The 24,874-nt window shown below is 36.8% G+C and overlaps 4 protein-coding genes across 4 annotated transcripts; 2 read left to right on the plus strand and 2 right to left on the minus strand.

The window, feature by feature from the left end:
• LOC116121350 (probable xyloglucan endotransglucosylase/hydrolase protein 33) lies at positions 1-1,365 on the minus strand. Its single transcript, XM_031407316.1, has 4 exons — positions 1,099-1,365; positions 918-1,018; positions 636-844; positions 1-538 (listed from the first exon to the last, which is right to left on the minus strand). Exons 1-4 carry the CDS (start codon positions 1,343-1,345, stop codon positions 127-129), a joined length of 969 nt encoding a protein of 322 aa, XP_031263176.1. The 5' UTR covers positions 1,346-1,365; the 3' UTR covers positions 1-126.
• Positions 1,366-6,093: 4,728 nt separating this feature from the next.
• Positions 6,094-11,795, plus strand: LOC116121335 (U-box domain-containing protein 19-like). The gene is made up of 2 exons (XM_031407295.1): positions 6,094-7,089; positions 10,311-11,795. Exons 1-2 carry the CDS (start codon positions 6,164-6,166, stop codon positions 11,437-11,439), a joined length of 2,055 nt encoding a protein of 684 aa, XP_031263155.1. The 5' UTR covers positions 6,094-6,163; the 3' UTR covers positions 11,440-11,795.
• Positions 11,744-14,431, minus strand: LOC116121316 (probable receptor-like serine/threonine-protein kinase At4g34500). Its single transcript, XM_031407264.1, has 8 exons — positions 13,777-14,431; positions 13,555-13,656; positions 13,383-13,493; positions 13,186-13,299; positions 12,604-12,822; positions 12,399-12,514; positions 12,053-12,313; positions 11,744-11,971 (listed from the first exon to the last, which is right to left on the minus strand). Exons 1-8 carry the CDS (start codon positions 14,429-14,431, stop codon positions 11,744-11,746), a joined length of 1,806 nt encoding a protein of 601 aa, XP_031263124.1.
• A 6,941-nt stretch (positions 14,432-21,372) lies between these two features.
• On the plus strand, positions 21,373-24,576 carry LOC116121338 (equilibrative nucleotide transporter 1-like). Its single transcript, XM_031407298.1, has 2 exons — positions 21,373-22,129; positions 23,802-24,576. The coding sequence occupies exons 1-2, from the start codon at positions 21,598-21,600 to the stop codon at positions 24,530-24,532; spliced, it is 1,263 nt and encodes a 420-aa protein (XP_031263158.1). The 5' UTR covers positions 21,373-21,597; the 3' UTR covers positions 24,533-24,576.
• Positions 24,577-24,874: the final 298 nt, after the last annotated feature.

Below are 24,874 nucleotides of genomic sequence, written 5' to 3' on the forward strand. Positions count from 1 at the left end.
TTATTAACATTTCACATGATACAATATTACAATAAAATCGTTTAATAGGTTTCATTTTCTCCTTGCAAGAAGGAAAAATCTAAGTATATGAAATTAAAAATGAAAAAGTGAAGTCTTTCTCTCAGTTTATTTGCACTCTGATGGCATGACTTTGAACCTGGATGTATCCTTACAATACGAGTAAAACATATGCTTGCTTCTTGCCCAATCCAATGCTGTAATTTGTTGCTTCGATAGCGAGATAAATTCTTGTCCATAAACCGGGTCGGACCTTGAACTACTTGAATGACTAGCCTTCGAACACGAAATAGAATTTGGGAGAACCGTTTCATTCGACATGCAGCCACTCATTTCCATTTCCGCCAATGAAGCAACAAACGGCGCATACTTATAATTAATCGGGTATTTTCCTCCATGAGTCGCCCAATCTGATCCGTCCCATATTGTCACGTAAACTGACATTGGCTTTGAAGGGTACACAGAAGAGAAGGCGCCCCTGTTGGGGAATTCTCTTACTGGTATACTGTCCACCAGAAACCTGCAATATTTTCATTCAAGTATATGCTTTTACCGTATATATTTTTTGTAAATGTTTCAACAATACAATTCACTTAAGAAAGTTACTGTAAACTTACACTACATGATGAGTGTTCCAGATAATGCTATAATAATGGTGTTGCGCCGTTGGGTCGAACCAAAAATAGAATTTCTCTTCTCTTCCTGTACTAACACCTCCATTAGCGTAAATATTTGTTTGCAGAACCCAGTTGTTTCTCTTATCGTGACCAAGAAGTTCAATATCAATCTCATCATGATTATGAGGATACTTATCTGCATTAGACAGCTGCAATGTATATATAGATATCTGATTAATTTTCAGCAAATTCTAGATGTTGAAACAACTAAAAACAACTTACATAGAAGGCAAGTACAACTCCTGAGGAGATACCAGCCGGCAATTTTATCGCGGCACTGAAGAATCCATAGTGAAAATCGTTCCGGGAGATCAGTCCGGAGCCTAAAGAAAATGAGAATGAAATTAAATTAAATAAATTTGATGATGCTTAGTTCATTAGTCAAAGAAAGCCAATTGATCACCTGAGGATTTGTCAAGAGCGATAGAGGCCATGGAGCCATTGTTGATGATCTTGATATTTGGTCCTCCAAAAAATGCAGAGAAGCCCTGATCAACCGAGAGTGGAGTAAAAAGATCGGTTAAGGGAGCAACAGTGGGAGGCGTGTAATGCCTGCTAGCAGTGTTTGAACAAACCAGTGTTGTTATGCAAAAAAAAAAGAGCCCAAAAATAAAAAAATTGTTTTGGAAAAGTGCCATATTATGATTCATCAAAGGCTCATTTGATGGATGGGCCACATAAGTTTATATATATACATACACAGAGAGAGAGAGAGATTGAGATCGCAATCTTGCTGGGTTGTAAATAGCTGGCCATCTATTTCCTAGTAACACTTTTGGTGTATAGTCTGGGATCTTGAAAGACAGTGATATAGAGTTCATGTGGGGATGATTTTGATAGGCTAAACAAAGCTCGTGGGGTTGTCCAAAAGTTGGGACCATGAAACTGACATTTACTTGATGCAATTTTAATGATAAATGTCGTCGACTAAATGGAAGTGTGGATGGTAGTATGGTACAGATTCTCAAATGGGCCAAGAGGTTAATAAATAACTTGTTTTTTTACTGTGATTGATTCTCCTTGCCCCTTGGTTGCATGCCAGTGCATGCACAGCTTTATTACCATTTTCTTTCTCTTTCCTTTTCCTATCAATTTAATTTAATATATATATAAGATTATTATTAAAATAATGTTATACTTACTCACAAACTTACTAACCGTCTTATCTATCTTTGTTAAAATTATATATGACATCCGTATTATGTTTTATATTTACACACATTAGTAAGATCGTTAATAAGTATAATATTATTGTTATTATTAACCACTTGCTTCTCAGTCCATGTATGTATTATTATGATATTATACCTCAAAAATGAACCTTTTTAATATATATATATTTCTTTGTAATAATGTTGAGGGTTTATGGGAGCTTGTTAGTTTGTTAAGTGCTATAATCAAATATTGCAATTAATTTCAATTGAGGTGGTTCTGAGAAATGTCTGGTTATTATATATTATATATATAATTAATTTGTTGGTGTGTGTAAAGTCAATCAATAATGAGCAGAGTTTTGCCAGCAGGGTTATAGCTGGCATTTGATATGACGGATGCAGGAGATTTATGGAATATGAGCATTTGATATAATGTCGGTTCTGTTTGTTTTGGGTGCCCAACTTGTTTATTGGAGTTTCTGTTTTGTTTTCGTGAATTCAATTCAACTATGAGTTTCCACTATTACAAAGTGCTTCCTTTTTTAAATCAATGTCAGATCTACCATCAATAATACACGTCAAAAAAACTCAATTAAGTGAGAAGAAAGAGTCTTAGTCTGTTTGGAGTATCTCCCATTTTCCTTTTTTTTTTTTTTTTTTTTTAAGTATCATTCGTTTAAATCAAGAACATCTTTATTAATTTTAAATATAAAAATATAATTTTTATTCAAATCTAAAAATTTTTTAAATTTAATAAAGATATTCTTTATTTTTAAGAAAAAAACTTAATGAGAGAGATAATTAATAAATAAATACATTGAAATTTATAGTTCATTAATTAAAATTAGGATAGAGAGTGAAATTTAACTCTCTAAATGTGGAGAGTCAAACTCACTCTAATTTATTTTAAAGATAAAGAGTATGTTGTATTCTTGTTTTCATGGTAAACTATAAAAAAGAGTTTGGGTTATATAAAGAGTCATTTGAAGTGCTCATCTTCAAAATATTTTATATGACCCAACTTTTTGTTATAAAGAGTTTGTTCATAAAAATAAGAGTCCAATAGACTATTTATTCTTAAAATTAAATTAAAGGAGAGTTTGACTCTCTATATCTATTTATCCCAATTTTATTTAATAAATATAAGTTTTTATGTATTTTATTATTATTCTCTCTCCTATTATTAAGTCTAATTTAAAGAGTTCATTGGATTTGAATACAAATTTTGTTCTTTATATTTAGAAATTAATAAAGATACTATTTATTTATGTAAAATATATTATTTAAAATGAATAACACTATTAGAAATGTTCTTAACATATAGTAATTAAAAATTGCATGTGAGTGCAAACTTTTTAGTATACATGGGATCACATGAATCAGACTGATTATATGATGCAGCTTTACTTTAAGCATTTACTATACACTGTATATAAGTTATAAGATAACCCATCCGATTTATTTAATTAAATTGGCTTTAATGAGTTTGGATTGCTTTAACACAAGGGCAAGTTTACCAAACTTATTAATTCAACGGATACGTACGTTCGTTAATCCTTATCTTCATGCACGGCCCAATTCAGCAACTTAATTGAATCAAGAGTAAACGACATATTCCCACAAGGTTTAGCTAAAATGAATACTACTGGTTTCATTTGTTCCAAATACCTACCCTTAGATTAACACACAGTTAGTGACTGTTGGGTTCTAACAGATACTATTACCAAACTGCCCTTCATCCCATTTCAAACCACCACGGCACCACCCGAGCCAGCCAAACAACCACCACAACCCATTCCAAACCACTACCATAGCCATCCAAACTATACCCCATTCCAAATCCCACAGCCGGCAAAACCACCACCACCACCACATCCTATTCCAAACCACCCCATCCGAAAACCACCACAGCGTCCAAACCACCACCACAGTCAGCCAAATCACCCCATTCCAAACCCAATAGCAACCACCAAAAATCACGCCATTTCAATAAGAAAAACAAAAAAACATAAAACAAAAAACAAAAAACAAAAGCAAAAACAAAAAACAAAATAGAAACCCTAGGGAGAGGGGGCTTAAATCGGTGTTGAAAGGTGAGAAATCGTGGACGGAAAGCATGCGGTTATTAGAGAGGGCTCTTTGATGAGTTTAATGGTGGGCTTGATTAAGATTTTTGGTGATGGGGCTGTCGGATTGCGACAGTTGAGGTGAAGGGTGACGGCAAAAAGGGGAGTCAAGGTGGTCGGGGGGATAGTGGGTTGGGATGGTGAGGCGCCGGGGAGGAGGAGGTGTAGAGGGAAAAAGAAGAAGATGGAGGAGGAGGCAGAGATAAGGAAGAAAGTGAGAAAGGGAAAAGGAAGAAGATGGGAGGAGGAGGCGTACTGGGGAAAGAAATGGGAAGGGAAGAGGAAAAAAAAAGAAAAAAAGAGAAAGACAATTTGCCCCTTTACTGTTAAAATAAAGAAAATGGTGTTAATTTAAGGGTGGGTATTTGGAATAAATGAAACCACGCGTATTAGCTAAGTATTTGGCTCAACCTTGGGTGGGAATATGTCGTTTAGTCTTGAATTAAATATAAATCCCACAATTGACTTATCAAATTCAAACAAGATGTCCATTCAAACAAAACAAAAGCCAAACGTCTGCACGCCTCTTCATTCAATTTCTTTCTATCTTCAATATTTTGGCCTTCTCACTTTCATACTTCAGTTTTCAACTCACCCTCTAAAACTCTGCATGGTTGTTGAAGATAATCTCCAGACTCTCTCAAAATACAAATACATATATCTCTATCATTATAGAAAATATGATTTCTCCCACCACACAAATTGAGTCATTAATTTATCTTAACACGTCTATTGACACTCCAATTTGATGTGGTAAATATTGATATCCTCCTTTGACACTAAACATAACTATCGATGAACATCATAATATAATTTACGGATCATTAATTTAATATAAGTGCCCTGGCTCATTTTTTGCTGACCCATATAATGACAAATATGTTGTTAATTAGAAACATGTTTATACTCTTATTTCATCGTTATTCTCATTTCACCAATTAAAAAAAAAAAAAAAAGNTATACATTGGATCACATGAATCAGACTGATAATATGATGCAGCTTTACTTTAAGCATTTACTATATAAGATAACCCATCCGATTTATTTAATTAAATTGGCTTTAATGAGTTTGGATTGCTTTAACACCAAACTTGTTAATTCAACGGATACGTACGTCCGTTAATCCTTATCTTCATGCACGGCCCAATTGAATTAAATATAAATCCCACAATTGACTTGTCAACAACGCATAATTCAAACAAAAACGTCCCAAACCCATGCACGCCTCTTCATTCAATTTCTTTCTATCTTCAATATTTTGGACAAATACATATATCTCTATCATTATAGAAGATATGATTTCTCCCACCACACAAATTGAGTCATTAACCCATCTTAACACGTCTATTGACACTCCAATTTGATGTGGTAAATATTGATATCCTCCTCTAACACTAAACATAACTATCGATGAACATCATAATACAATTTACGGATCATTTATTTAATATAGGTGCCCTGGCTCATTTTTTGCTGACCCATATAATGACAAATATGTTGTTAATTAGAAACATGTTTATACTCTTATTTCATCGTTATTCTCATTTCACCAATTAAAAAAAAAAAAAAAGGAGAGAGAGAAAAAGATATCTATACTCTTTAAAAGACAATCTAATACAATGTTAATTTTCCTAAATGAAAATGTATCGGAGGTGGACGACGATGACCATTTCAGTATTCTTCTTCTATCTATGTCGAAGTTTGACTCTCATAAATGATTCGCCCACTTGCAAAGACGTGTATAATGATGAATTTGATAATAATTTAACATTTTAATAAATTCCACGTAATATTTTCACACTAAAAAATTATAAAAATACATGTTATCAGTCGGTATTTGTCGGCTACCCATTTTCACGTACCTTCAATACCACGTACCTCTCCCATACTTCCCGGACACGTGTCCCTTCCTCATTGAATGATATACTATTCGGAAGTACTTAGGAAGCCGCCTCTCCCCCCATCTCTCGATGCCTCCACGTGTCAGATAACTCAAACCCTGCGTTAGATCTAAAGCACCCCATAGCAGCGATTACAGTTCATACACGTGTCCCGTCAGTTCACTACTTATATATATGGAACTAACTTAACGACCCTTCATCAAACAATCCAAATCAAGAAACACAAAAAGTCAAAATCAAACTTTTTCCCTTTTGTTTTCTCTTCTCTTTTATTTGTCTTTTGTTAGATGATCCATCAAGTTAATGTGTCGGGTCGCCGGGTTCTGACATTTCCGGCGGTTCATCCGTGTGAGTCCATCTCTCCATCCACGCTTCTCAACTCACTCATTGAGCTTGCTCAAAGTATATGTGCTTACAAGTCTCATTTTTTTTCTTCCAATAAGAGAAACGCTCATGAAACCATTCGCCAAGTCCAGAATGTTTTGATTTTACTAGAAGACATCCGGGTCGGATTATCAGACGTTCCGGATTCGTTTGTTCTCGGCTTGTCCGAGCTCCATTTAGCCTTCCAGAAGATTCACTTCTTGCTGGAAGATTGTACCTGCGAAGATGCGCGACTTTGGATGCTTATGAAGTCAGATAGGGTGGCCAACCAGTTCCGGGTCTTGATTCGGGCCATTAGTACGGGTCTGGATGTCTTGCCCCACGAGACAGTTGGTGTATCAAGTGAAGTGAAGGAGTTAGTTGAGCTAGCAATGAGGCAGGCGCGTAAAGCAAGATTTGAAGTTGACCCAGATGATAAACGGGTCATCAATGATGTCTTCCGGATCTTGGGTCGGTTTAAGGATGGGGTTGACCCCGATAGGAATGAAAAACAGCAGGTTTTGTATTATCTTGGAATAAAAAATTGGAGTGAATGCAATAAAGAAATCAAATTCTTGGATACAGAAATTGGGACGGAGTACTTGAATGAAGAGAAAAGAAGAGAATTGTCACTCTTAAGCAGTTTAATGGGGTTGTTGAGCTACTGTAGATGTGTAATGTTTGATCTCGTTGACACTAAAGCTAATCAACAAGTTAACCAATGGAGTACGAAGATGCTTAATGGGGTGAGCCCGGATGATTTTAGGTGTCCAATTTCGCTAGAGATCATGAAAGATCCAGTCACGCTGTCCTCAGGACACACTTACGATCGTGCTTCAATCTTGAAATGGTTTAGAGCTGGCAATTCTACTTGTCCCAAGACTGGTGAGAGGCTCAAAAATAAAGAGTTAGTGTCTAATTTGGCTTTAAAGAGGATAATTCAAGATTGGTCTGTTGAAAATGGAGTATGTATCGGTGAAGAGTCGAGTCACAAGAATCTTGATATTACGAGAACGGTTCTTGCTGGGAGTATGGCTGCTGAAGGAGCTGTGAAATTGTTGGCTAATTTTCTTGCTGGCAGGCTTGTAGATGGAACTAGTGAAGAGAAGAATAAAGCTGCTTACGAGATCCGGCTTCTCACTAAAACAAGCATTTTTAGTAGGTCTTGTTTGGTGGAAGTTGGTTGCATTCCAAGTCTATTGAATCTTTTGTCATCAAAAGATTCATCTACTCAAGAGAATGCTATTGCGGCTTTGTTGAATCTGTCGAAACACCAGAAAAGCAAGAGTATAATAGTGGGAAATGGAGGATTGGAATTGATTATAGATGTCTTGAAGAAGGGACTGAAAGTTGAGGCTAGGAATCATGCGGCTGCTACACTGTTTTACATTGCGTCTATAGAAGAGTACAGGAAATTGATTGGTGAAATTCCTGAGGCTATACCGGCTTTAGTGGAGATGGTTAGGGATGGAACTAATCGTGGCAAGAAGAATGCATTAGTGGCAATATTTGGGCTGCTAATGCATCCTGGCAATCACTGGAAGGTGCTTGCAGCCGGGACAGTTCCTTTGCTGGTTGATCTTTTGAGTTCTTCTAATAGACAAGAAATTGTAACGAATTCTCTAGCGGTTTTAGCAACTATAGCGGAGAAGGTTGAAGGGACATTAGCAATTATACGCCATGGAGCGTTGAATGTGATAGTGAGGATTTTGGACGACTCCACTTCACGGGCAGGGAAGGAGTACTGTGTGTCTTTATTGCTGGCTTTGTGCATCAATGGTGGTGCATATGTGGTTGCTCTTTTGGCGAAGAGCCCTTCTCTTATGGGATCGTTGTATTCCCTACTCAGCGAAGGCACATCGCGGGCTAGCAAGAAGGCCAGTGCTCTCATCAGAGTCCTTCATGAATTTTATGAAAGAAGCTCCTCTGGCGCATTGGCTCCCGTTCTTCCTCAAGAACGTTCTGTTCACGTTTGGTAACCCAAATTTTTAAGGGTGCCCATTCATCATTCATATCTTTGTGGCATCTGTCCACCGGTCCATGTAAACACAAACAATGTTTGCCTTTTCCTTGTTTGATTGTGTTATTAGCTCGCTTTTTTGAAGAGCTAATAGTCAAATCAGCTTCTTTTTTTTTTTTTATGAAGCTTTGTGTACAAAAACACTGTTGTATGTGATTATTTTTTCCTGATTCATGATAATAAGATTGTAATACAGTACTGCTGTAAACATCATCTGCTGTAGATTTCAAAATAAAGAACAATGCTTATTCTTTGTTGTATCTTCAATTTCTATCCATGAATGGTTTGCGAGAGATTTTACTTGTGTTTGAGACATCATGTGCTTTTTCTAGTCTTAATACCACTTGTTCCATGGACGGCCTTTGCTGCTTGAGACCTGTGCATGACAAAGCTAATTCGAGTACGAGGTTAAAGGCTTCGACTGAGTACTCTCCATTAAGTTTCGGATCAGCAAATTCTGATATGTTACCACCTCTCATATGGAATTTTGCCTGAAAAGTAAGCCCATTACGAAGTGTGGGAGCCAAAGTTGGAGATTTAGTGTTAGAGATATGGAAAAAGTTATTACTCACCATTTTATTTAGAGGCATTGGTCTATTGATGTTCAGATTGATGACCCTCTGCCCTGAAATAAGTTGCAAGAGTACCATACCGAAACTGTAAACATCTCCCGAAGCACTTACATGGTGGTTTCTTCTATACTCTGGATCAACATAACCGAATGTTCCTCGCACTTCTGAGCTCACATAGGATTGGCCAATGTCCATAACTTTGGATAACCCAAAATCCGCGAGTTTTGCGTGAAAGTCAGCATCAATAAGAATGTTTGTTGGCTACACATTTGACGGTAGAAATCAAACAAAGAGTGGTTGTTGAAATTAAGGGTAAAAAAGAACATACCTCCAGGACAAAGTTTACCTTGATATCTCTGTGAACTATGCGACCTTCTGGATAAGTGTGGAGAAACCCTAGGCCTCTAGCACTATCAATTGCAACCTCAAGTCTTTGAATCCATGAAAGGGTTCTATCTTTACCTGTTGTTCATCAGCTCTGTCGGTTTTCCAAACAAGGGAAATGCTAAATAACAATAAAAATAGCAACAGAAATGGAAATAAAAACATACCATATAACCACTCTGAGAGATTCCCATTATGGCACAGCTCATACACTAGGAAACATTCATCTTTGTCCTCACAAAACCCGAGCAAAGCTACAAGATTTGGATGTCGGACGTCGGATAAACTTCTAACTTCCCTGACAAATGTCTCTACATATCCATCTTTGATGATGTGCTTAACCGCAACATGTCGACCATTTGAGAGTATGCCTTTATACACCTTTCCTGGTGGTAGCAGCACATTATCAAAATCCAACTTTCCAATGAATTACAGGAAGAAAAAGGAATAAGAAATGAAGACAGTTTCCTAATTCATGCTGCTCTTATTTTTTGTTACACCTTCAGGTTTGTATGTGTATCTGCAATACAATAGAAAGCTCAATTCCTTGCCTGTGGGAAAGTCTTGTAGAAAATTGTTGGGATGTCAAGTGGGTTCTCTTTTAAACCCAATTATCATGTGCTTTTGTTTGTTTGCCTGATGTTTGAATACTCAAAAACTAATTGATAATCTTTGCTACCATCGTGACTAGTAAATTCATCCTTTACAAACTGAATCCTATATACTAAATTGTTGATATAGGTTCTCACCAGCTACTCCTTGGCCAATGAAGTTTGATGCACTGAGACTGTTTGTTGCTGAATAAATTTCCTTAACCGGTATCTTGAGACAGCCAGTTTCCTCAGTGAGTGATTCATCTGACGCTATCAGGTAAAACAATAAGGTAAGTAATTCCGTATGTGATTTACTTATTCAAATTAGGTTAATATAAATGATTATGAATTACCATCAATTCCTGGTAAAATACTTTGCTCGGTCCTTTTTCTATATATGATCCATTTTGCAATTACTACTATTACTGCAATTCCCACTGAACCCCCAATTATAATCCAAAGACCTGCCAAGGTTATTCAAATCAAAGTAAAAGAATGTATGGTTTAGAGCTGGCAATTCTACTTGTCCCAAGACTGGTGAGAGGCTCAAAAATAAAGAGTTAGTGTCTAATTTGGCTTTAAAGAGGATAATTCAAGATTGGTCTGTTGAAAATGGAGTATGTATCGGTGAAGAGTCGAGTCACAAGAATCTTGATATTACGAGAACGGTTCTTGCTGGGAGTATGGCTGCTGAAGGAGCTGTGAAATTGTTGGCTAATTTTCTTGCTGGCAGGCTTGTAGATGGAACTAGTGAAGAGAAGAATAAAGCTGCTTACGAGATCCGGCTTCTCACTAAAACAAGCATTTTTAGTAGGTCTTGTTTGGTGGAAGTTGGTTGCATTCCAAGTCTATTGAATCTTTTGTCATCAAAAGATTCATCTACTCAAGAGAATGCTATTGCGGCTTTGTTGAATCTGTCGAAACACCAGAAAAGCAAGAGTATAATAGTGGGAAATGGAGGATTGGAATTGATTATAGATGTCTTGAAGAAGGGACTGAAAGTTGAGGCTAGGAATCATGCGGCTGCTACACTGTTTTACATTGCGTCTATAGAAGAGTACAGGAAATTGATTGGTGAAATTCCTGAGGCTATACCGGCTTTAGTGGAGATGGTTAGGGATGGAACTAATCGTGGCAAGAAGAATGCATTAGTGGCAATATTTGGGCTGCTAATGCATCCTGGCAATCACTGGAAGGTGCTTGCAGCCGGGACAGTTCCTTTGCTGGTTGATCTTTTGAGTTCTTCTAATAGACAAGAAATTGTAACGAATTCTCTAGCGGTTTTAGCAACTATAGCGGAGAAGGTTGAAGGGACATTAGCAATTATACGCCATGGAGCGTTGAATGTGATAGTGAGGATTTTGGACGACTCCACTTCACGGGCAGGGAAGGAGTACTGTGTGTCTTTATTGCTGGCTTTGTGCATCAATGGTGGTGCATATGTGGTTGCTCTTTTGGCGAAGAGCCCTTCTCTTATGGGATCGTTGTATTCCCTACTCAGCGAAGGCACATCGCGGGCTAGCAAGAAGGCCAGTGCTCTCATCAGAGTCCTTCATGAATTTTATGAAAGAAGCTCCTCTGGCGCATTGGCTCCCGTTCTTCCTCAAGAACGTTCTGTTCACGTTTGGTAACCCAAATTTTTAAGGGTGCCCATTCATCATTCATATCTTTGTGGCATCTGTCCACCGGTCCATGTAAACACAAACAATGTTTGCCTTTTCCTTGTTTGATTGTGTTATTAGCTCGCTTTTTTGAAGAGCTAATAGTCAAATCAGCTTCTTTTTTTTTTTTTATGAAGCTTTGTGTACAAAAACACTGTTGTATGTGATTATTTTTTCCTGATTCATGATAATAAGATTGTAATACAGTACTGCTGTAAACATCATCTGCTGTAGATTTCAAAATAAAGAACAATGCTTATTCTTTGTTGTATCTTCAATTTCTATCCATGAATGGTTTGCGAGAGATTTTACTTGTGTTTGAGACATCATGTGCTTTTTCTAGTCTTAATACCACTTGTTCCATGGACGGCCTTTGCTGCTTGAGACCTGTGCATGACAAAGCTAATTCGAGTACGAGGTTAAAGGCTTCGACTGAGTACTCTCCATTAAGTTTCGGATCAGCAAATTCTGATATGTTACCACCTCTCATATGGAATTTTGCCTGAAAAGTAAGCCCATTACGAAGTGTGGGAGCCAAAGTTGGAGATTTAGTGTTAGAGATATGGAAAAAGTTATTACTCACCATTTTATTTAGAGGCATTGGTCTATTGATGTTCAGATTGATGACCCTCTGCCCTGAAATAAGTTGCAAGAGTACCATACCGAAACTGTAAACATCTCCCGAAGCACTTACATGGTGGTTTCTTCTATACTCTGGATCAACATAACCGAATGTTCCTCGCACTTCTGAGCTCACATAGGATTGGCCAATGTCCATAACTTTGGATAACCCAAAATCCGCGAGTTTTGCGTGAAAGTCAGCATCAATAAGAATGTTTGTTGGCTACACATTTGACGGTAGAAATCAAACAAAGAGTGGTTGTTGAAATTAAGGGTAAAAAAGAACATACCTCCAGGACAAAGTTTACCTTGATATCTCTGTGAACTATGCGACCTTCTGGATAAGTGTGGAGAAACCCTAGGCCTCTAGCACTATCAATTGCAACCTCAAGTCTTTGAATCCATGAAAGGGTTCTATCTTTACCTGTTGTTCATCAGCTCTGTCGGTTTTCCAAACAAGGGAAATGCTAAATAACAATAAAAATAGCAACAGAAATGGAAATAAAAACATACCATATAACCACTCTGAGAGATTCCCATTATGGCACAGCTCATACACTAGGAAACATTCATCTTTGTCCTCACAAAACCCGAGCAAAGCTACAAGATTTGGATGTCGGACGTCGGATAAACTTCTAACTTCCCTGACAAATGTCTCTACATATCCATCTTTGATGATGTGCTTAACCGCAACATGTCGACCATTTGAGAGTATGCCTTTATACACCTTTCCTGGTGGTAGCAGCACATTATCAAAATCCAACTTTCCAATGAATTACAGGAAGAAAAAGGAATAAGAAATGAAGACAGTTTCCTAATTCATGCTGCTCTTATTTTTTGTTACACCTTCAGGTTTGTATGTGTATCTGCAATACAATAGAAAGCTCAATTCCTTGCCTGTGGGAAAGTCTTGTAGAAAATTGTTGGGATGTCAAGTGGGTTCTCTTTTAAACCCAATTATCATGTGCTTTTGTTTGTTTGCCTGATGTTTGAATACTCAAAAACTAATTGATAATCTTTGCTACCATCGTGACTAGTAAATTCATCCTTTACAAACTGAATCCTATATACTAAATTGTTGATATAGGTTCTCACCAGCTACTCCTTGGCCAATGAAGTTTGATGCACTGAGACTGTTTGTTGCTGAATAAATTTCCTTAACCGGTATCTTGAGACAGCCAGTTTCCTCAGTGAGTGATTCATCTGACGCTATCAGGTAAAACAATAAGGTAAGTAATTCCGTATGTGATTTACTTATTCAAATTAGGTTAATATAAATGATTATGAATTACCATCAATTCCTGGTAAAATACTTTGCTCGGTCCTTTTTCTATATATGATCCATTTTGCAATTACTACTATTACTGCAATTCCCACTGAACCCCCAATTATAATCCAAAGACCTGCCAAGGTTATTCAAATCAAAGTAAAATGAAAGCCAAAAAAAAAAAAAAAAACAAAAACAAAAGCAAATCATAATTCGGACATGGTGGCCATGACTACTGCTAATGGGATTACCTATGTTTGCCTTGATGTTGCTACTATCTGTTTCCCCTTCTTTAAAACCTAAGAGTAAAAGAAGAGATTAGGCAAATATCAAGATACATATGAGAATGATGGTGCAACGATGAGTAAACTAAAATAATATTCAATTGCATTCTTAATCATCATTTCAAACATATTTACCAGTCGCAAAAGGCTGCTCTGCAAGGCAATCGAAAACTGCTTGTACCCATTTTTTATCATCTATCCGACTTCCTATTAATGTCATCAAAACTGCAAATCTGCACACATTGGCTTCAGCCTTTGCGGAGTCTATTTCTTCATCAGATGATCCACCAATCTCTTCCCACCTTCTCAAACATGCAGTACAAGCCTGATCTAATCTGCGGACTGAGCTCAAATTCTTGCACCCTTCATCTAAATTTTTCATTCTGTTTCCGAGCTTATTAAAAATATCTGTAACAATGTAGTCAGAACAGCCACCTGCTCCACTAGTTAGTTTCTGAATACCACAGCCTGAAACATCCTTGTCAGATGTCTCCATTAAATTTAAGCAGTTTTTTTGCTCTGTAGAATTCAGGAATATATCTCCAGTTAGGTTGAGCCTCCTGCCCATTGCATATAAGTAGTCATCAAATGCTTCTCTACAACAATTATTGTTGATAAAACCACCCCAATTGCCTGATTCACAATTTGAGATGTCTGTTGGAAATAATTGGATATCAAGGATGCAGCTATTGTGGGAAGTTTGTGACGTCGACAAATTTAGGATGGTTAGGAAGATGAAGACATAAATTATGCAGGTTGGTAGTGCTTGATACTTTGCTTGTTTAGACATGATGAAATGAAGAATGTGCTTAGCTATACAGCACCCCTGAATTTTTTTTGACATAGAGTGTGCATAAGATATTTGAAAGCGTTTCAACGGGATGACCTAGTCTTTAATCCTTATTTCTCAATAAGAAATTATATCTGGAGATGAATTCTTGCAAATGGTTCTATAATATTTTAGCCTACAAGGGAAATGGAGATTTCGTTATGGAGAATGAATATTTGCAGATACACCCGCGGTAGAGACAAGATGTCAATTCTGAAAATACTGACACATAAGATTTATCAGAAAGCGAGAGAGAGAGAGAGCCATTTTGGAACTATTTTAACTCTAGAGGTATGGTAGACAAATGGACGCGAGATGATGGACGAAACTTCTTCAGGGATTATATAGTATAGCACAATTAAAATCATTTTGACTTGATCAAAGTTAATTAAGAATAATCATTGCCGGACATTCAATTTCATTAACATATCATTAGCAATGCCCGTTTCTGATAAACTGATGCTGCAAAGGGGTAGAGGACAAAAGGGTCAGATAAAATGCGAAAGAAAAAGTAGCATCCAACAATCAATTTATATTAGATGTAAAGGGTATTCATGTAATTTACTTTTATATTCTTAACTGAGTTAGTTTTGAGTTAGTTCGCTCTTCAGTCAATAAGTAACTTCAGTCGATTGAAGTTACTGCTGTATATAAACGAACAGTAACATTCAGTAAAGAGTAGATTTTCACTTTCCCAAATTCAGCTTCATTTTCTTTTCTCTCGTTTGTTAGCATGGTATCAGGGCGACAGAATCTCCAGCCCTAACCTGAGAATGAGTCGATTAGAGTGAAGCTCTTTGATTCAGATAAGTTACAAATCAGCTTGAACACTTGATTTCTTTGCTTCATCCTTCGAATTTTTTAGTTCAAAATCGTGAATTATAGCTCGAAATCTTGAATTAGGTTTTCTGTTCAATCTAAATTCTTAGTCGATTCGACTTGAATTTGATTCTAGATCAATCAATTTGATAATTAGTTAATCAAATATGGTAACATCGACAGAAGAAATTACCATTTAGTCGATTGACTCCAACTCTCCCTTGTATGTCCATCCATCAAATACACCGGGCTCTGTACTGGTTTCTGAGCAGCTCGTTGGAGCTGAAAATTACAACATTTGGAGTCGAGCNTGGAGAATGAATATTTGCAGATACACCCGCGGTAGAGACAAGATGTCAATTCTGAAAATACTGACACATAAGATTTATCAGAAAGCGAGAGAGAGAGAGAGCCATTTTGGAACTATTTTAACTCTAGAGGTATGGTAGACAAATGGACGCGAGATGATGGACGAAACTTCTTCAGGGATTATATAGTATAGCACAATTAAAATCATTTTGACTTGATCAAAGTTAATTAAGAATAATCATTGCCGGACATTCAATTTCATTAACATATCATTAGCAATGCCCGTTTCTGATAAACTGATGCTGCAAAGGGGTAGAGGACAAAAGGGTCAGATAAAATGCGAAAGAAAAAGTAGCATCCAACAATCAATTTATATTAGATGTAAAGGGTATTCATGTAATTTACTTTTATATTCTTAACTGAGTTAGTTTTGAGTTAGTTCGCTCTTCAGTCAATAAGTAACTTCAGTCGATTGAAGTTACTGCTGTATATAAACGAACAGTAACATTCAGTAAAGAGTAGATTTTCACTTTCCCAAATTCAGCTTCATTTTCTTTTCTCTCGTTTGTTAGCATGGTATCAGGGCGACAGAATCTCCAGCCCTAACCTGAGAATGAGTCGATTAGAGTGAAGCTCTTTGATTCAGATAAGTTACAAATCAGCTTGAACACTTGATTTCTTTGCTTCATCCTTCGAATTTTTTAGTTCGAAATCTTGAATTTTAGCTCGAAATCTTGAATTAGATTTTCTGTTCAATCTAAATTCTTAGTCGATTCGACTTGAATTTGATTCTAGATCAATCAATTTGATAATTAGTTAATCAAATATGGTAACATCGACAGAAGAAATTACCATTTAGTCGATTGACTCCAACTCTCCCTTGTATGTCCATCCATCAAATACACCGGGCTCTGTACTGGTTTCTGAGCAGCTCGTTGGAGCTGAAAATTACAACATTTGGAGTCGAGCCATGACGGTCTCTCTCGGTGCTAAAAATAAACTTGGATTTGTTAATGGTAATTGCACAAAATCGACTGTAAATTCTTGATTGGCTCCACAATGGGAGAGATGTAATTCACTGGTGCTTGCATGGATTTTTAATTCAGTCTCGAAAAAGATCTTCAATGGTATAGTTTACTCTACAAAGGCTGCACAGGTCTGGCTGGATTTGAAAGAACAATATAACAAAGTGAATGGCACTAGAGTGTTTGGGTTGCATCGTGAAATTGTTAACCTAACTCAATGAACTAATTCTATAGCTAGCTACTATAGTAAATTGAAGTCATTATGGGATGGGTTGGATTCCTGGTCAGTCCTCCTGCACCTGATAGTGCCTCGACAAAAGCATATTTGGAGCATTTGAATCAGCAAAAATTACCGCATTTTTTGATGGGATTAAATTAGTCATATTCCATGGTTCGAAGCCAAATCTTGCTAATGAATCCTCTACAGAATGTCAAGCAAGCTTATTCAGTGGTCAATCAAGATGAAAGTCAGAAAATCTTGGCAGAGATGAGTTTGAATTCAGAAGTAACTACAACACTTTATGCCAATCATTCTGAAAATGGCAAAGGTCAGAATCAACGCCAAAAATATAACGGGAAGAAGCCCTACATTGAATGTGAATTTTGTCACATTCCTGGACACAAATGAGATACTTGTTACAAGTTGCATGGGTATCCACCTGACCATCAATTCACTGAAGGGGAAGCAAACTCTAAGTCAAAATTTACTGCCAATCAGGTGCATACTTCAGAGTCATTGGATATGGGAAATTCAGGATCAATGGTTAGCACTGGAAACTCATATTCAGTTGTTGGTCATGTTCTGACTATTGAGCAGTACAATCACGTCCTCCAATTGCTAGGAAGAAAGAATGTTTCCCCTCCCACTGTTAACTTGGCAGGTAATTCTATTGCCTTGATGTCTTACCTTGATAAGAATAGTTAGATAATTGATACTGGAGCATCTGACCATATGACTTTTGATTATTCTGTTCTACAATTACCTACTGCTATAGAACCTTATGCAAAATACCTTGTAGGGTTACCAAATGGAACAAGAACGTCTTTTAAACATGTAGGGTCTGTAGTTCTGGATAATAACTTACATCTACCAAATGTCCTGCATGTTCCAGATTTCCATCACAATTTACTTTCAGTCTCCAAACTTGCTGCTTCTAATAACTGTTTTGTTACCTTTTATCCTGATTTTTGTCTCATTCAGGATTTTTGCAATGGCAAATTGAAGGGGATTGGTAAGTATAGGCAAGGTCTTTATTTCTTTAATCCAAATTTGAAAATTTCCACTTTTGTATCAGACTTAGGACAATTAAATAAGGCTGTTTGTCATACTGTAGAATCATCGCAGATTGTACCTTTTGAGATGAATTTGAATAAAATGCCTATTTTCATGTTGCCATTATCTTCATCTCATGATTATGCATTATGGCATCAAAGATTAGGACATGCCTCTTATTCTATTTTGCCTCTTGTTCATCCCAGTTTGTCAAGGTCTAGTGCTCAAAGTAGTTTACACTCTATGCATTGTCCTGTTTGTCCTCTAGCTAAACAGACCAAGTTACCCCTCCCTAATAGTACATCTCAAACACAATTTTTTTTTTATTTACTACATATGGATGTATGGGGTCCTTATATAACACCTACGCATGGGAATGCTAGATACTTTCTCACTATGGTAGATGATTTTTCTAGGGTTACTTGGTTGTTTCTTATGCAATTCAAGTTAGACACTTACTCTACCATTAAACACTTCCTTCGTATGGTCCATACACAATATAGTTTGACTCCTAAGTGCTTTAGGACTGATAATGGTTTAAAGTTTTTTAACAAAGATTGTCATGAACTCCTAAGTAGTCAGGGTATCATTCATCAAAGTTCATGTGCTTATTCTCCTCAACAAAATGGTATTGTTGAGAGAAAGCACAGACACATCTTAGAGGTTGCTAGGGCTTTAAAACTTCAGTCCAATATTCCCACTCATTTCTGGGGGTACTGTGTACAAACTACAGTCTACATCATTAATAGATTGCCTACTGCGGTCCTTAAAGGTCAGTCACCTTTTGAGAAATTTTTTGTCAAACCACCTTTCTTGAATCATTTAAAGGTCTTTGGATGTTTGGCCTATGCTACAATCTTAACTTCTAAGGACAAATTGCATCCTAGAGCTGGTCATTAAGTTTTCTTGGGTTATTCTCTTACCCAAAAGGGCTATATTTTACACAATTTGTCTACTCATTCTGTGTTTGTCACCAGGGATGTCATTTTCTATGAAAATGTTTTCCGTTTTGCCTTGTCAACATCTTCCTTGAATCCTTTCCCTATTGATTCAGAGTTCCTTGTTTCAGAGTCAATTCCAACTCCTCATTTTACTACTAATTCTCCTGTTATCTAGACTATAGAATCTATTGTTTCTCATAATTCTGTTCGTGATCATTCCACTCTTTCTATGCCTAGTATTATTCATGTTTCACCTCCTGCTCTTAGAAGATCCAATAGACATACCAATCCTCCTATTTGGGCACAAGATTTTGTTTGTCCTACACTACATCATAAGCCTACAACCAATACTTCACACTATCCCATTATCAATTTTGTTTCCTATGCTCATGTATCCCCTTCCTATAAAGCATTCTTGTCCAATCTCTCCTTAGTTGAACCCACTACATTTACACAAGCTTCTAAAGATCAGAATTGGGTCACTGCTATGCAGAAAGAAATTCAGGCATTAGAAAGCAATCAAACCTGGTCTTTAGTACCTCTGCCCCTTGGTAAGGCTCTCATTGGTTGTAAGTGGGTATATAACCTTAAGTATAAGGCTAATGGTACCCTAGACAGATACAAGGCACGCTTGGTTCCTAAAGGATATACACAGCAGGCCGGGATTGATTATGAAGAGACTTTTTCTCTAATTGTAAAGATTGTTACTGTTAGAACAGTTTTGGCTTTAGCCTCCATGAACAATTGGCCTCTTTATCAACTTGATGTGGACAATGCTTTCTTGCAAGGGGACTTGTAAGAGGAAATTTACATGACATTGTCCCAAGGTTTTCCAAGGCGAGGGGGGCAGAATCTGGTATGCAAGCTCTATAAATCCTTATATGGATTGAAACAGGCTTTTAGAGCCTAGAATTATAAGCTGACTACAGCTCTTCTAAATGGTGGTTTCCAGCAGTCTCGGTCAGATTATTCATTGTTTCTCAAAAGAAGTCAATCTCACATTGTCCTGATTCTTGTGTATGTAGATGACATTGTGATAACAGGTGATTATCCAGCTTTAATCTGCCAAACTAAACAGCTGCTACACCACAATTTTAAGCTGAAGGATTTAGGTGTATTCTAGGCTTTGAAGTGGCCAGGTCCTCCAAGGGAATTAGCCTCGACCAACGCAAGTATGCATTGGAATTAATCTCATAATCAGGTCTTTCAGGTTCTAAGCCATCTTTGGTTCCCATGGAGTCCAATTTGAAGCTTACTACAACAGTATTTGGTCATCAGTTTACTTCTACCAACACTGAGAGTGATCTGTTACTTCCTGATCCAGTAGTTTCTCAACATTTAGTTGGCAAACTGCTCTACCTATGTATGACCAGGCCAGACCTCAGTTACTCAATCAGTTTATTGAGTCAATTTATGCACCAGCCCAAGCAATCACATATGGCAGCAGCTCTCAAAGTGGTCGGATATGTGAAGTCAGCCCCTGGACTTGGTTTATTTTTTCTTGCTCATAATACTTTGTCCTTATCTGCCTATAGTGACTCTGATTAGGGTTCTTGCTTGATGACAAGGAAGTCCATCACTGGCTTTTGTATTTTTCTTGGCTCTTCTCTGATTTCTTGGAAATCTAAGTGCCAAGCTACTGTTTCCAAGTCTTCCTCTGAGGCTGAATATAGAGCTATGGCCTTTACTGTATGTGAGGTAATTTGGTTAGTTCAGTTGCTCACGGAACTTGGTTTCCATGCTTATCTTCCTGTTACTCTTCACTGTGACAACTAGGCTGCCAACCACATAGCTTCCAATCATATGTTCCATGAGATGACTAAACATATTGACATTGATTATCGTATTATGCAGGGAGCAACTGAAGAATGGTCTGTTCACTACTGCCCATATTTTTTCATGTGAGCAGCCTGCTGATATTCTTACTAAAGCCCTTGGCAAGACTCTTCATCATCACATGTTGCACAAATTGGGTGTGCTAGATCTTTACTACCCTTCAACTTGAGGGGGGGTATTAAATGGAACATGTACTTTACTTTTATATTCTTAGCTGAGTTAGTTTAGAGTTAGTTCACTCTTCAGTCAATAAGTAACTTCCGTTGACTGGAGTTATTGCTGCATATAAACAAATAGTAACATTTAGTAAAGAGTAGATTTTCACTTTCCCAAATTCAGCTTCATTTCCTTTTCTCTCGTTTATTAACAGAATTCGCGTGAAGGGCTACTACGAAAATCAATGAAGTCATTGAATTTTAATTGTGATTAACAGCTCTGATATAGTGATATGGAGGTTGAATATAATTAGAGAAATTCAACAACTAAATGAGAGATCAATCTCTTTTCTTTCTTCAAATGGAACTAATAAGAGATAGAATCAAACAGATTTCCTTGATGCTCCAGTTGGTCCCACAACGTGAAAGGTAGTTAAATAAGTATATTTGTTTTATTAAAGAAATTGAAGAAGATATTGGGAATCCAGAGATGATCATAGTTTTGCTAATCCAGGGTGGGGATTTGTAGTTCGGGCCTTTTTAATAATACACATGATCTAAAAAGTGTTATAATAAAATATGGATAGGGTATTACCGTGAAGAATTCACTTGTTTACAGTAGTTGCCTGATAATCCAAAAACGACGTCATTTATTGTTCCCCGAATCTCTCGCGCAGCCTGCCTCGCCAACGAAACCAAATTATCTCCCATTATTAATGCACAAACTGACACGCTACTTAACTTTCTATACCAAACCGAACAATCCCCCATGGGTCTCTCCGGAAAACCCGAACCCGACTCGGAATCATCTCTTCTGCTCCAAAATTCAACTCTCTCCACTCAAAAACCACCACCTAAAGACACGTTTCATTTGGGATACATAATCTACTTCGTTTTAGGCATAGGCTACTTGCTCCCATGGAACGCCTTCATCACTGCCGTCGATTACTTCTCCTACCTCTATCCAGAAGCCTCCGTCGACCGCGTCTTCGCCGTCACTTACATGCTCGTCGGACTCTTCTGCCTTCTCATAATCATTTTCTACGCCCATAAATCGGACGCTTATGTCAGAATCAATGTGGGTCTGGGCCTGTTTGTGGTGTCTTTGCTTGTAGTGCCGGTCATGGATGCTGTTTATATAAAGGGTCGGGTCGGGTTGAAGGACGGGTTTTATGTCACAGTCGGGGCAGTCGCGCTTTCGGGTCTGGCGGATGCCTTGGTGCAAGGTGGGTTGATCGGATCTGCTGGGGAGTTGCCTGAGAGATACATGCAAGCGGTTGTTGCTGGCACAGCTGGTTCTGGTAATTTGTTTAAATTTTATTACTTCTTAAATTTTTTTTTGTTTTTTTGTTTTTTGTTTTTTTTGGTGCTAATGGTGAATGTTAGAGAATTAATAGATTGATAAATAAGTTGCTTAAGATTAAAGTTTAGTTTGAGTGAAGTATAATGAACTCAGTTGTTCACATGGGAAGTCAAATTTTAATGCTTGTTAGCTAGTTTACATTACTGCAATCTGCAAATGGATTTTCTTTGAGCAAACTCTTATTTGATGAGTGTTCCTAGAATCTAGTCATTTTCAAGCTTTTGCACTAAATAGAGCAAAGTATTTTTTTAGGCAGTGTTTGGTTGACAGGGAAAATAGGGAATGGATTGGGAATTTCCAAAATTAGATTGCTGTTCAGTTATAAGGAATCTCTACTTGTACTTTTGGGTTACTAAAACTGGGATTCCTTAGAAATTCTCACACTTCCTAATTCCTCTATAGTGAGATAGGCGTGATTCTTTCGTTTTATGCATGTCTAAATATTAGAATATATCCTCCTAATACAGTATAAATGCAATAAACTTTAATATTAATTAAAAGATTAAGAACTAAAAAATTGGCTCAGAAATCACTGTATAGACTACCTCCTGCTGCTCTCACTGCATGTTCATTCATACTATTGATACTAGATGGATCAGCAAACTCTAAACCATTCAACTGTTTAGATTTTCATCAATTTAGGATGTCACATTTGGCATGATGTGGTATGTGTTGTGGTGGCTACTGAATCAACTCATGCAGTGTGTGGCCAAATGTTGCTGATAACACCTGCATGGTTAGATGCATCTCAGCGCTGTGATTGCTTCTGGCGATTGGTGACTTATCTGACAGTTATTTATTTTCTTTAAATTTATTATTCTAACAAATTTTAATTATATGATAATTATTATTTATATTATGTTAGTATTTATTTAGTAAATATTTTTTATTTAATTGCTAGGGAAGCAATTGTTAAAGTGTACCGTTATACTACAATTTGCAATGGTACATTTGTAACGAATAAAATATCAGTATATAGATTATATTTTTTATTTTAAAATATATAATTGTGAATTAAAAAACTAAGATATATTATAAGAGTTTAAATGCTTATTTTTTATGATTAAATTATTTTGTATTTAAAAGTAAAGTTTTGATTTTATTTTGAAATTTCTATTAAATAATAAATATCGATTATTTTCAATTGTAGGGTATTTTTGTCTAAACTATTTATATTTTATTCCTTTCTATTCAAGATTCCATTTTGTTACCAAACAGTGGTATTTTATTCCTCCATTCTTTCTGTTCCCTTTCCATTTCATTCTCCCTACTCCTTTCCAAACATGTGCTTTATCTACAAACCCAATTCATTTCCAAAGATGACCTTAATCTACTAAAGGTTTAAGCAAACTCTAGCTCAATAGCATTTTTACTATTTTTGGAGGAGCAAGAATAGCTTTAAGCTCCTGGTGTAAGAGTTTATAGTATCTTTCAAGACTTATTTGTATGAGTTGAATAACCCTGTTACAAATGTGAATATGAGTGCCATTACCAAGTTTATGTGCATAATATGGTTTAACAGCGATGGAGTGCCTCTAGATTTTGTATTTTTCAAGTTGAAGAAACTTACTATGGTACTAATCAAAATTTCTAAAAATTGTTGACTGCAGGGGTGCTTGTTTCAGTTCTACGGCTTGTAACAAAAGCTTTATATTCACAAGATGAAAGTGGTCTGAGAAAAAGTGCAAACCTCTACTTTTCTGTTGGGATAGTGGTTATGGCTGTATGCACTGTCTTTTACAATGTTGCACATAAACTTCCAGTTATTAAGTACCATCAAGACCTCAAGATTCAGGCTGTAAATGAGGAGATAGAGGCGAAAGGTTCTTTGACTGGGCCTGTTTGGAGATCAACCGTGTGGCACATTGTCAGGAGAATCAAGTGGTATGGGTTTGGAATCATCCTCATCTACATTGTAACACTGTCCATATTTCCAGGATATATAACAGAGGATGTACACTCTGCTCTTCTTAAGGACTGGTATGGTATCGTCCTGATTACTGGCTACAATGTGTTTGACTTGGTTGGTAAATCATTGACCGCAGTGTATCTCCTCGAGAATGAAAAGGTTGCAATTGGTGGTTGTGTTGCAAGATTGTTATTTTTCCCTCTATTCTTGGGGTGCTTGCATGGTCCCAAATTTTTCCGGACAGAAATTCCAGTGACAATATTGACTTGTCTTTTGGGGCTAACCAATGGCTACTTAACAAGTGTATTGATGATTTTGGCTCCTAAAGTTGTTCAATTACAACATGCAGAGACGGCGGGAATAGTGATTGTGTTGTTCTTGGTTGTCGGTCTAGCTGCTGGATCAATCGTGGCTTGGTTTTGGGTCATCTGATGTTTTAAGCAATTTGTTGTGACATCCCAGAACTGCAGCAATTGCTACTGGAGCTTTCAATCTGTAAAGCTTTGTAAACTTGATGTTTAAATGCATTGTTTCCCGAATCTGTATTTAATTGAATTATCAATAATGTTATGTTTACTTACAAATTTATTAACCATCTTACTAATCTTTGTAAATATAAAACATAAGATGGGTATCATAAATATAGTATGGGTACCATATATAATTTTAACAAAGGTGAATAAAGTGGTTAATAAGTTTATGATGAAGCATAGTATTACTCTAGAGTTATAATTTGGTAATTGGATGATTACATATGTCTAAAATGGGAACAAA

The sequence above is a fragment of the Pistacia vera genome, unplaced genomic scaffold (genome assembly GCF_008641045.1).
Source record: "Pistacia vera cultivar Batoury unplaced genomic scaffold, PisVer_v2 Contig973, whole genome shotgun sequence".
Taxonomy (NCBI): Eukaryota; Viridiplantae; Streptophyta; class Magnoliopsida; order Sapindales; family Anacardiaceae; genus Pistacia; species Pistacia vera.

Excerpts from the sequence above, each read along its gene's own strand:
- LOC116121316 (XM_031407264.1), bottom strand. The coding sequence starts at position 14,431 with ATGTCTAAACAAGCAAAGTATCAAGCACTACCAACCTGCATAATTTAT. Across the intron at positions 12,823-13,185 it reads CATTGGCCAAGGAGTAGCTG|GAAAGGTGTATAAAGGCATA; the intron begins GTGAGAACCTAT and ends TGCTACCACCAG. Across the intron at positions 11,972-12,052 it reads CAATGCCTCTAAATAAAATG|GCAAAATTCCATATGAGAGG; the intron begins GTGAGTAATAAC and ends CTTACTTTTCAG.
- LOC116121338 (XM_031407298.1), top strand. The coding sequence starts at position 21,598 with ATGGGTCTCTCCGGAAAACCCGAACCCGACTCGGAATCATCTCTTCTG. Across the intron at positions 22,130-23,801 it reads TGCTGGCACAGCTGGTTCTG|GGGTGCTTGTTTCAGTTCTA; the intron begins GTAATTTGTTTA and ends TGTTGACTGCAG.
- LOC116121335 (XM_031407295.1), top strand. The coding sequence starts at position 6,164 with ATGATCCATCAAGTTAATGTGTCGGGTCGCCGGGTTCTGACATTTCCG. Across the intron at positions 7,090-10,310 it reads CGTGCTTCAATCTTGAAATG|GTTTAGAGCTGGCAATTCTA; the intron begins GTTTAGAGCTGG and ends AAAGAATGTATG.
- LOC116121350 (XM_031407316.1), bottom strand. The coding sequence starts at position 1,345 with ATGAATCATAATATGGCACTTTTCCAAAACAATTTTTTTATTTTTGGG. Across the intron at positions 845-917 it reads GAGTTGTACTTGCCTTCTAT|CTGTCTAATGCAGATAAGTA; the intron begins GTAAGTTGTTTT and ends TATACATTGCAG. Across the intron at positions 539-635 it reads TGGAACACTCATCATGTAGT|GTTTCTGGTGGACAGTATAC; the intron begins GTAAGTTTACAG and ends AAAATATTGCAG.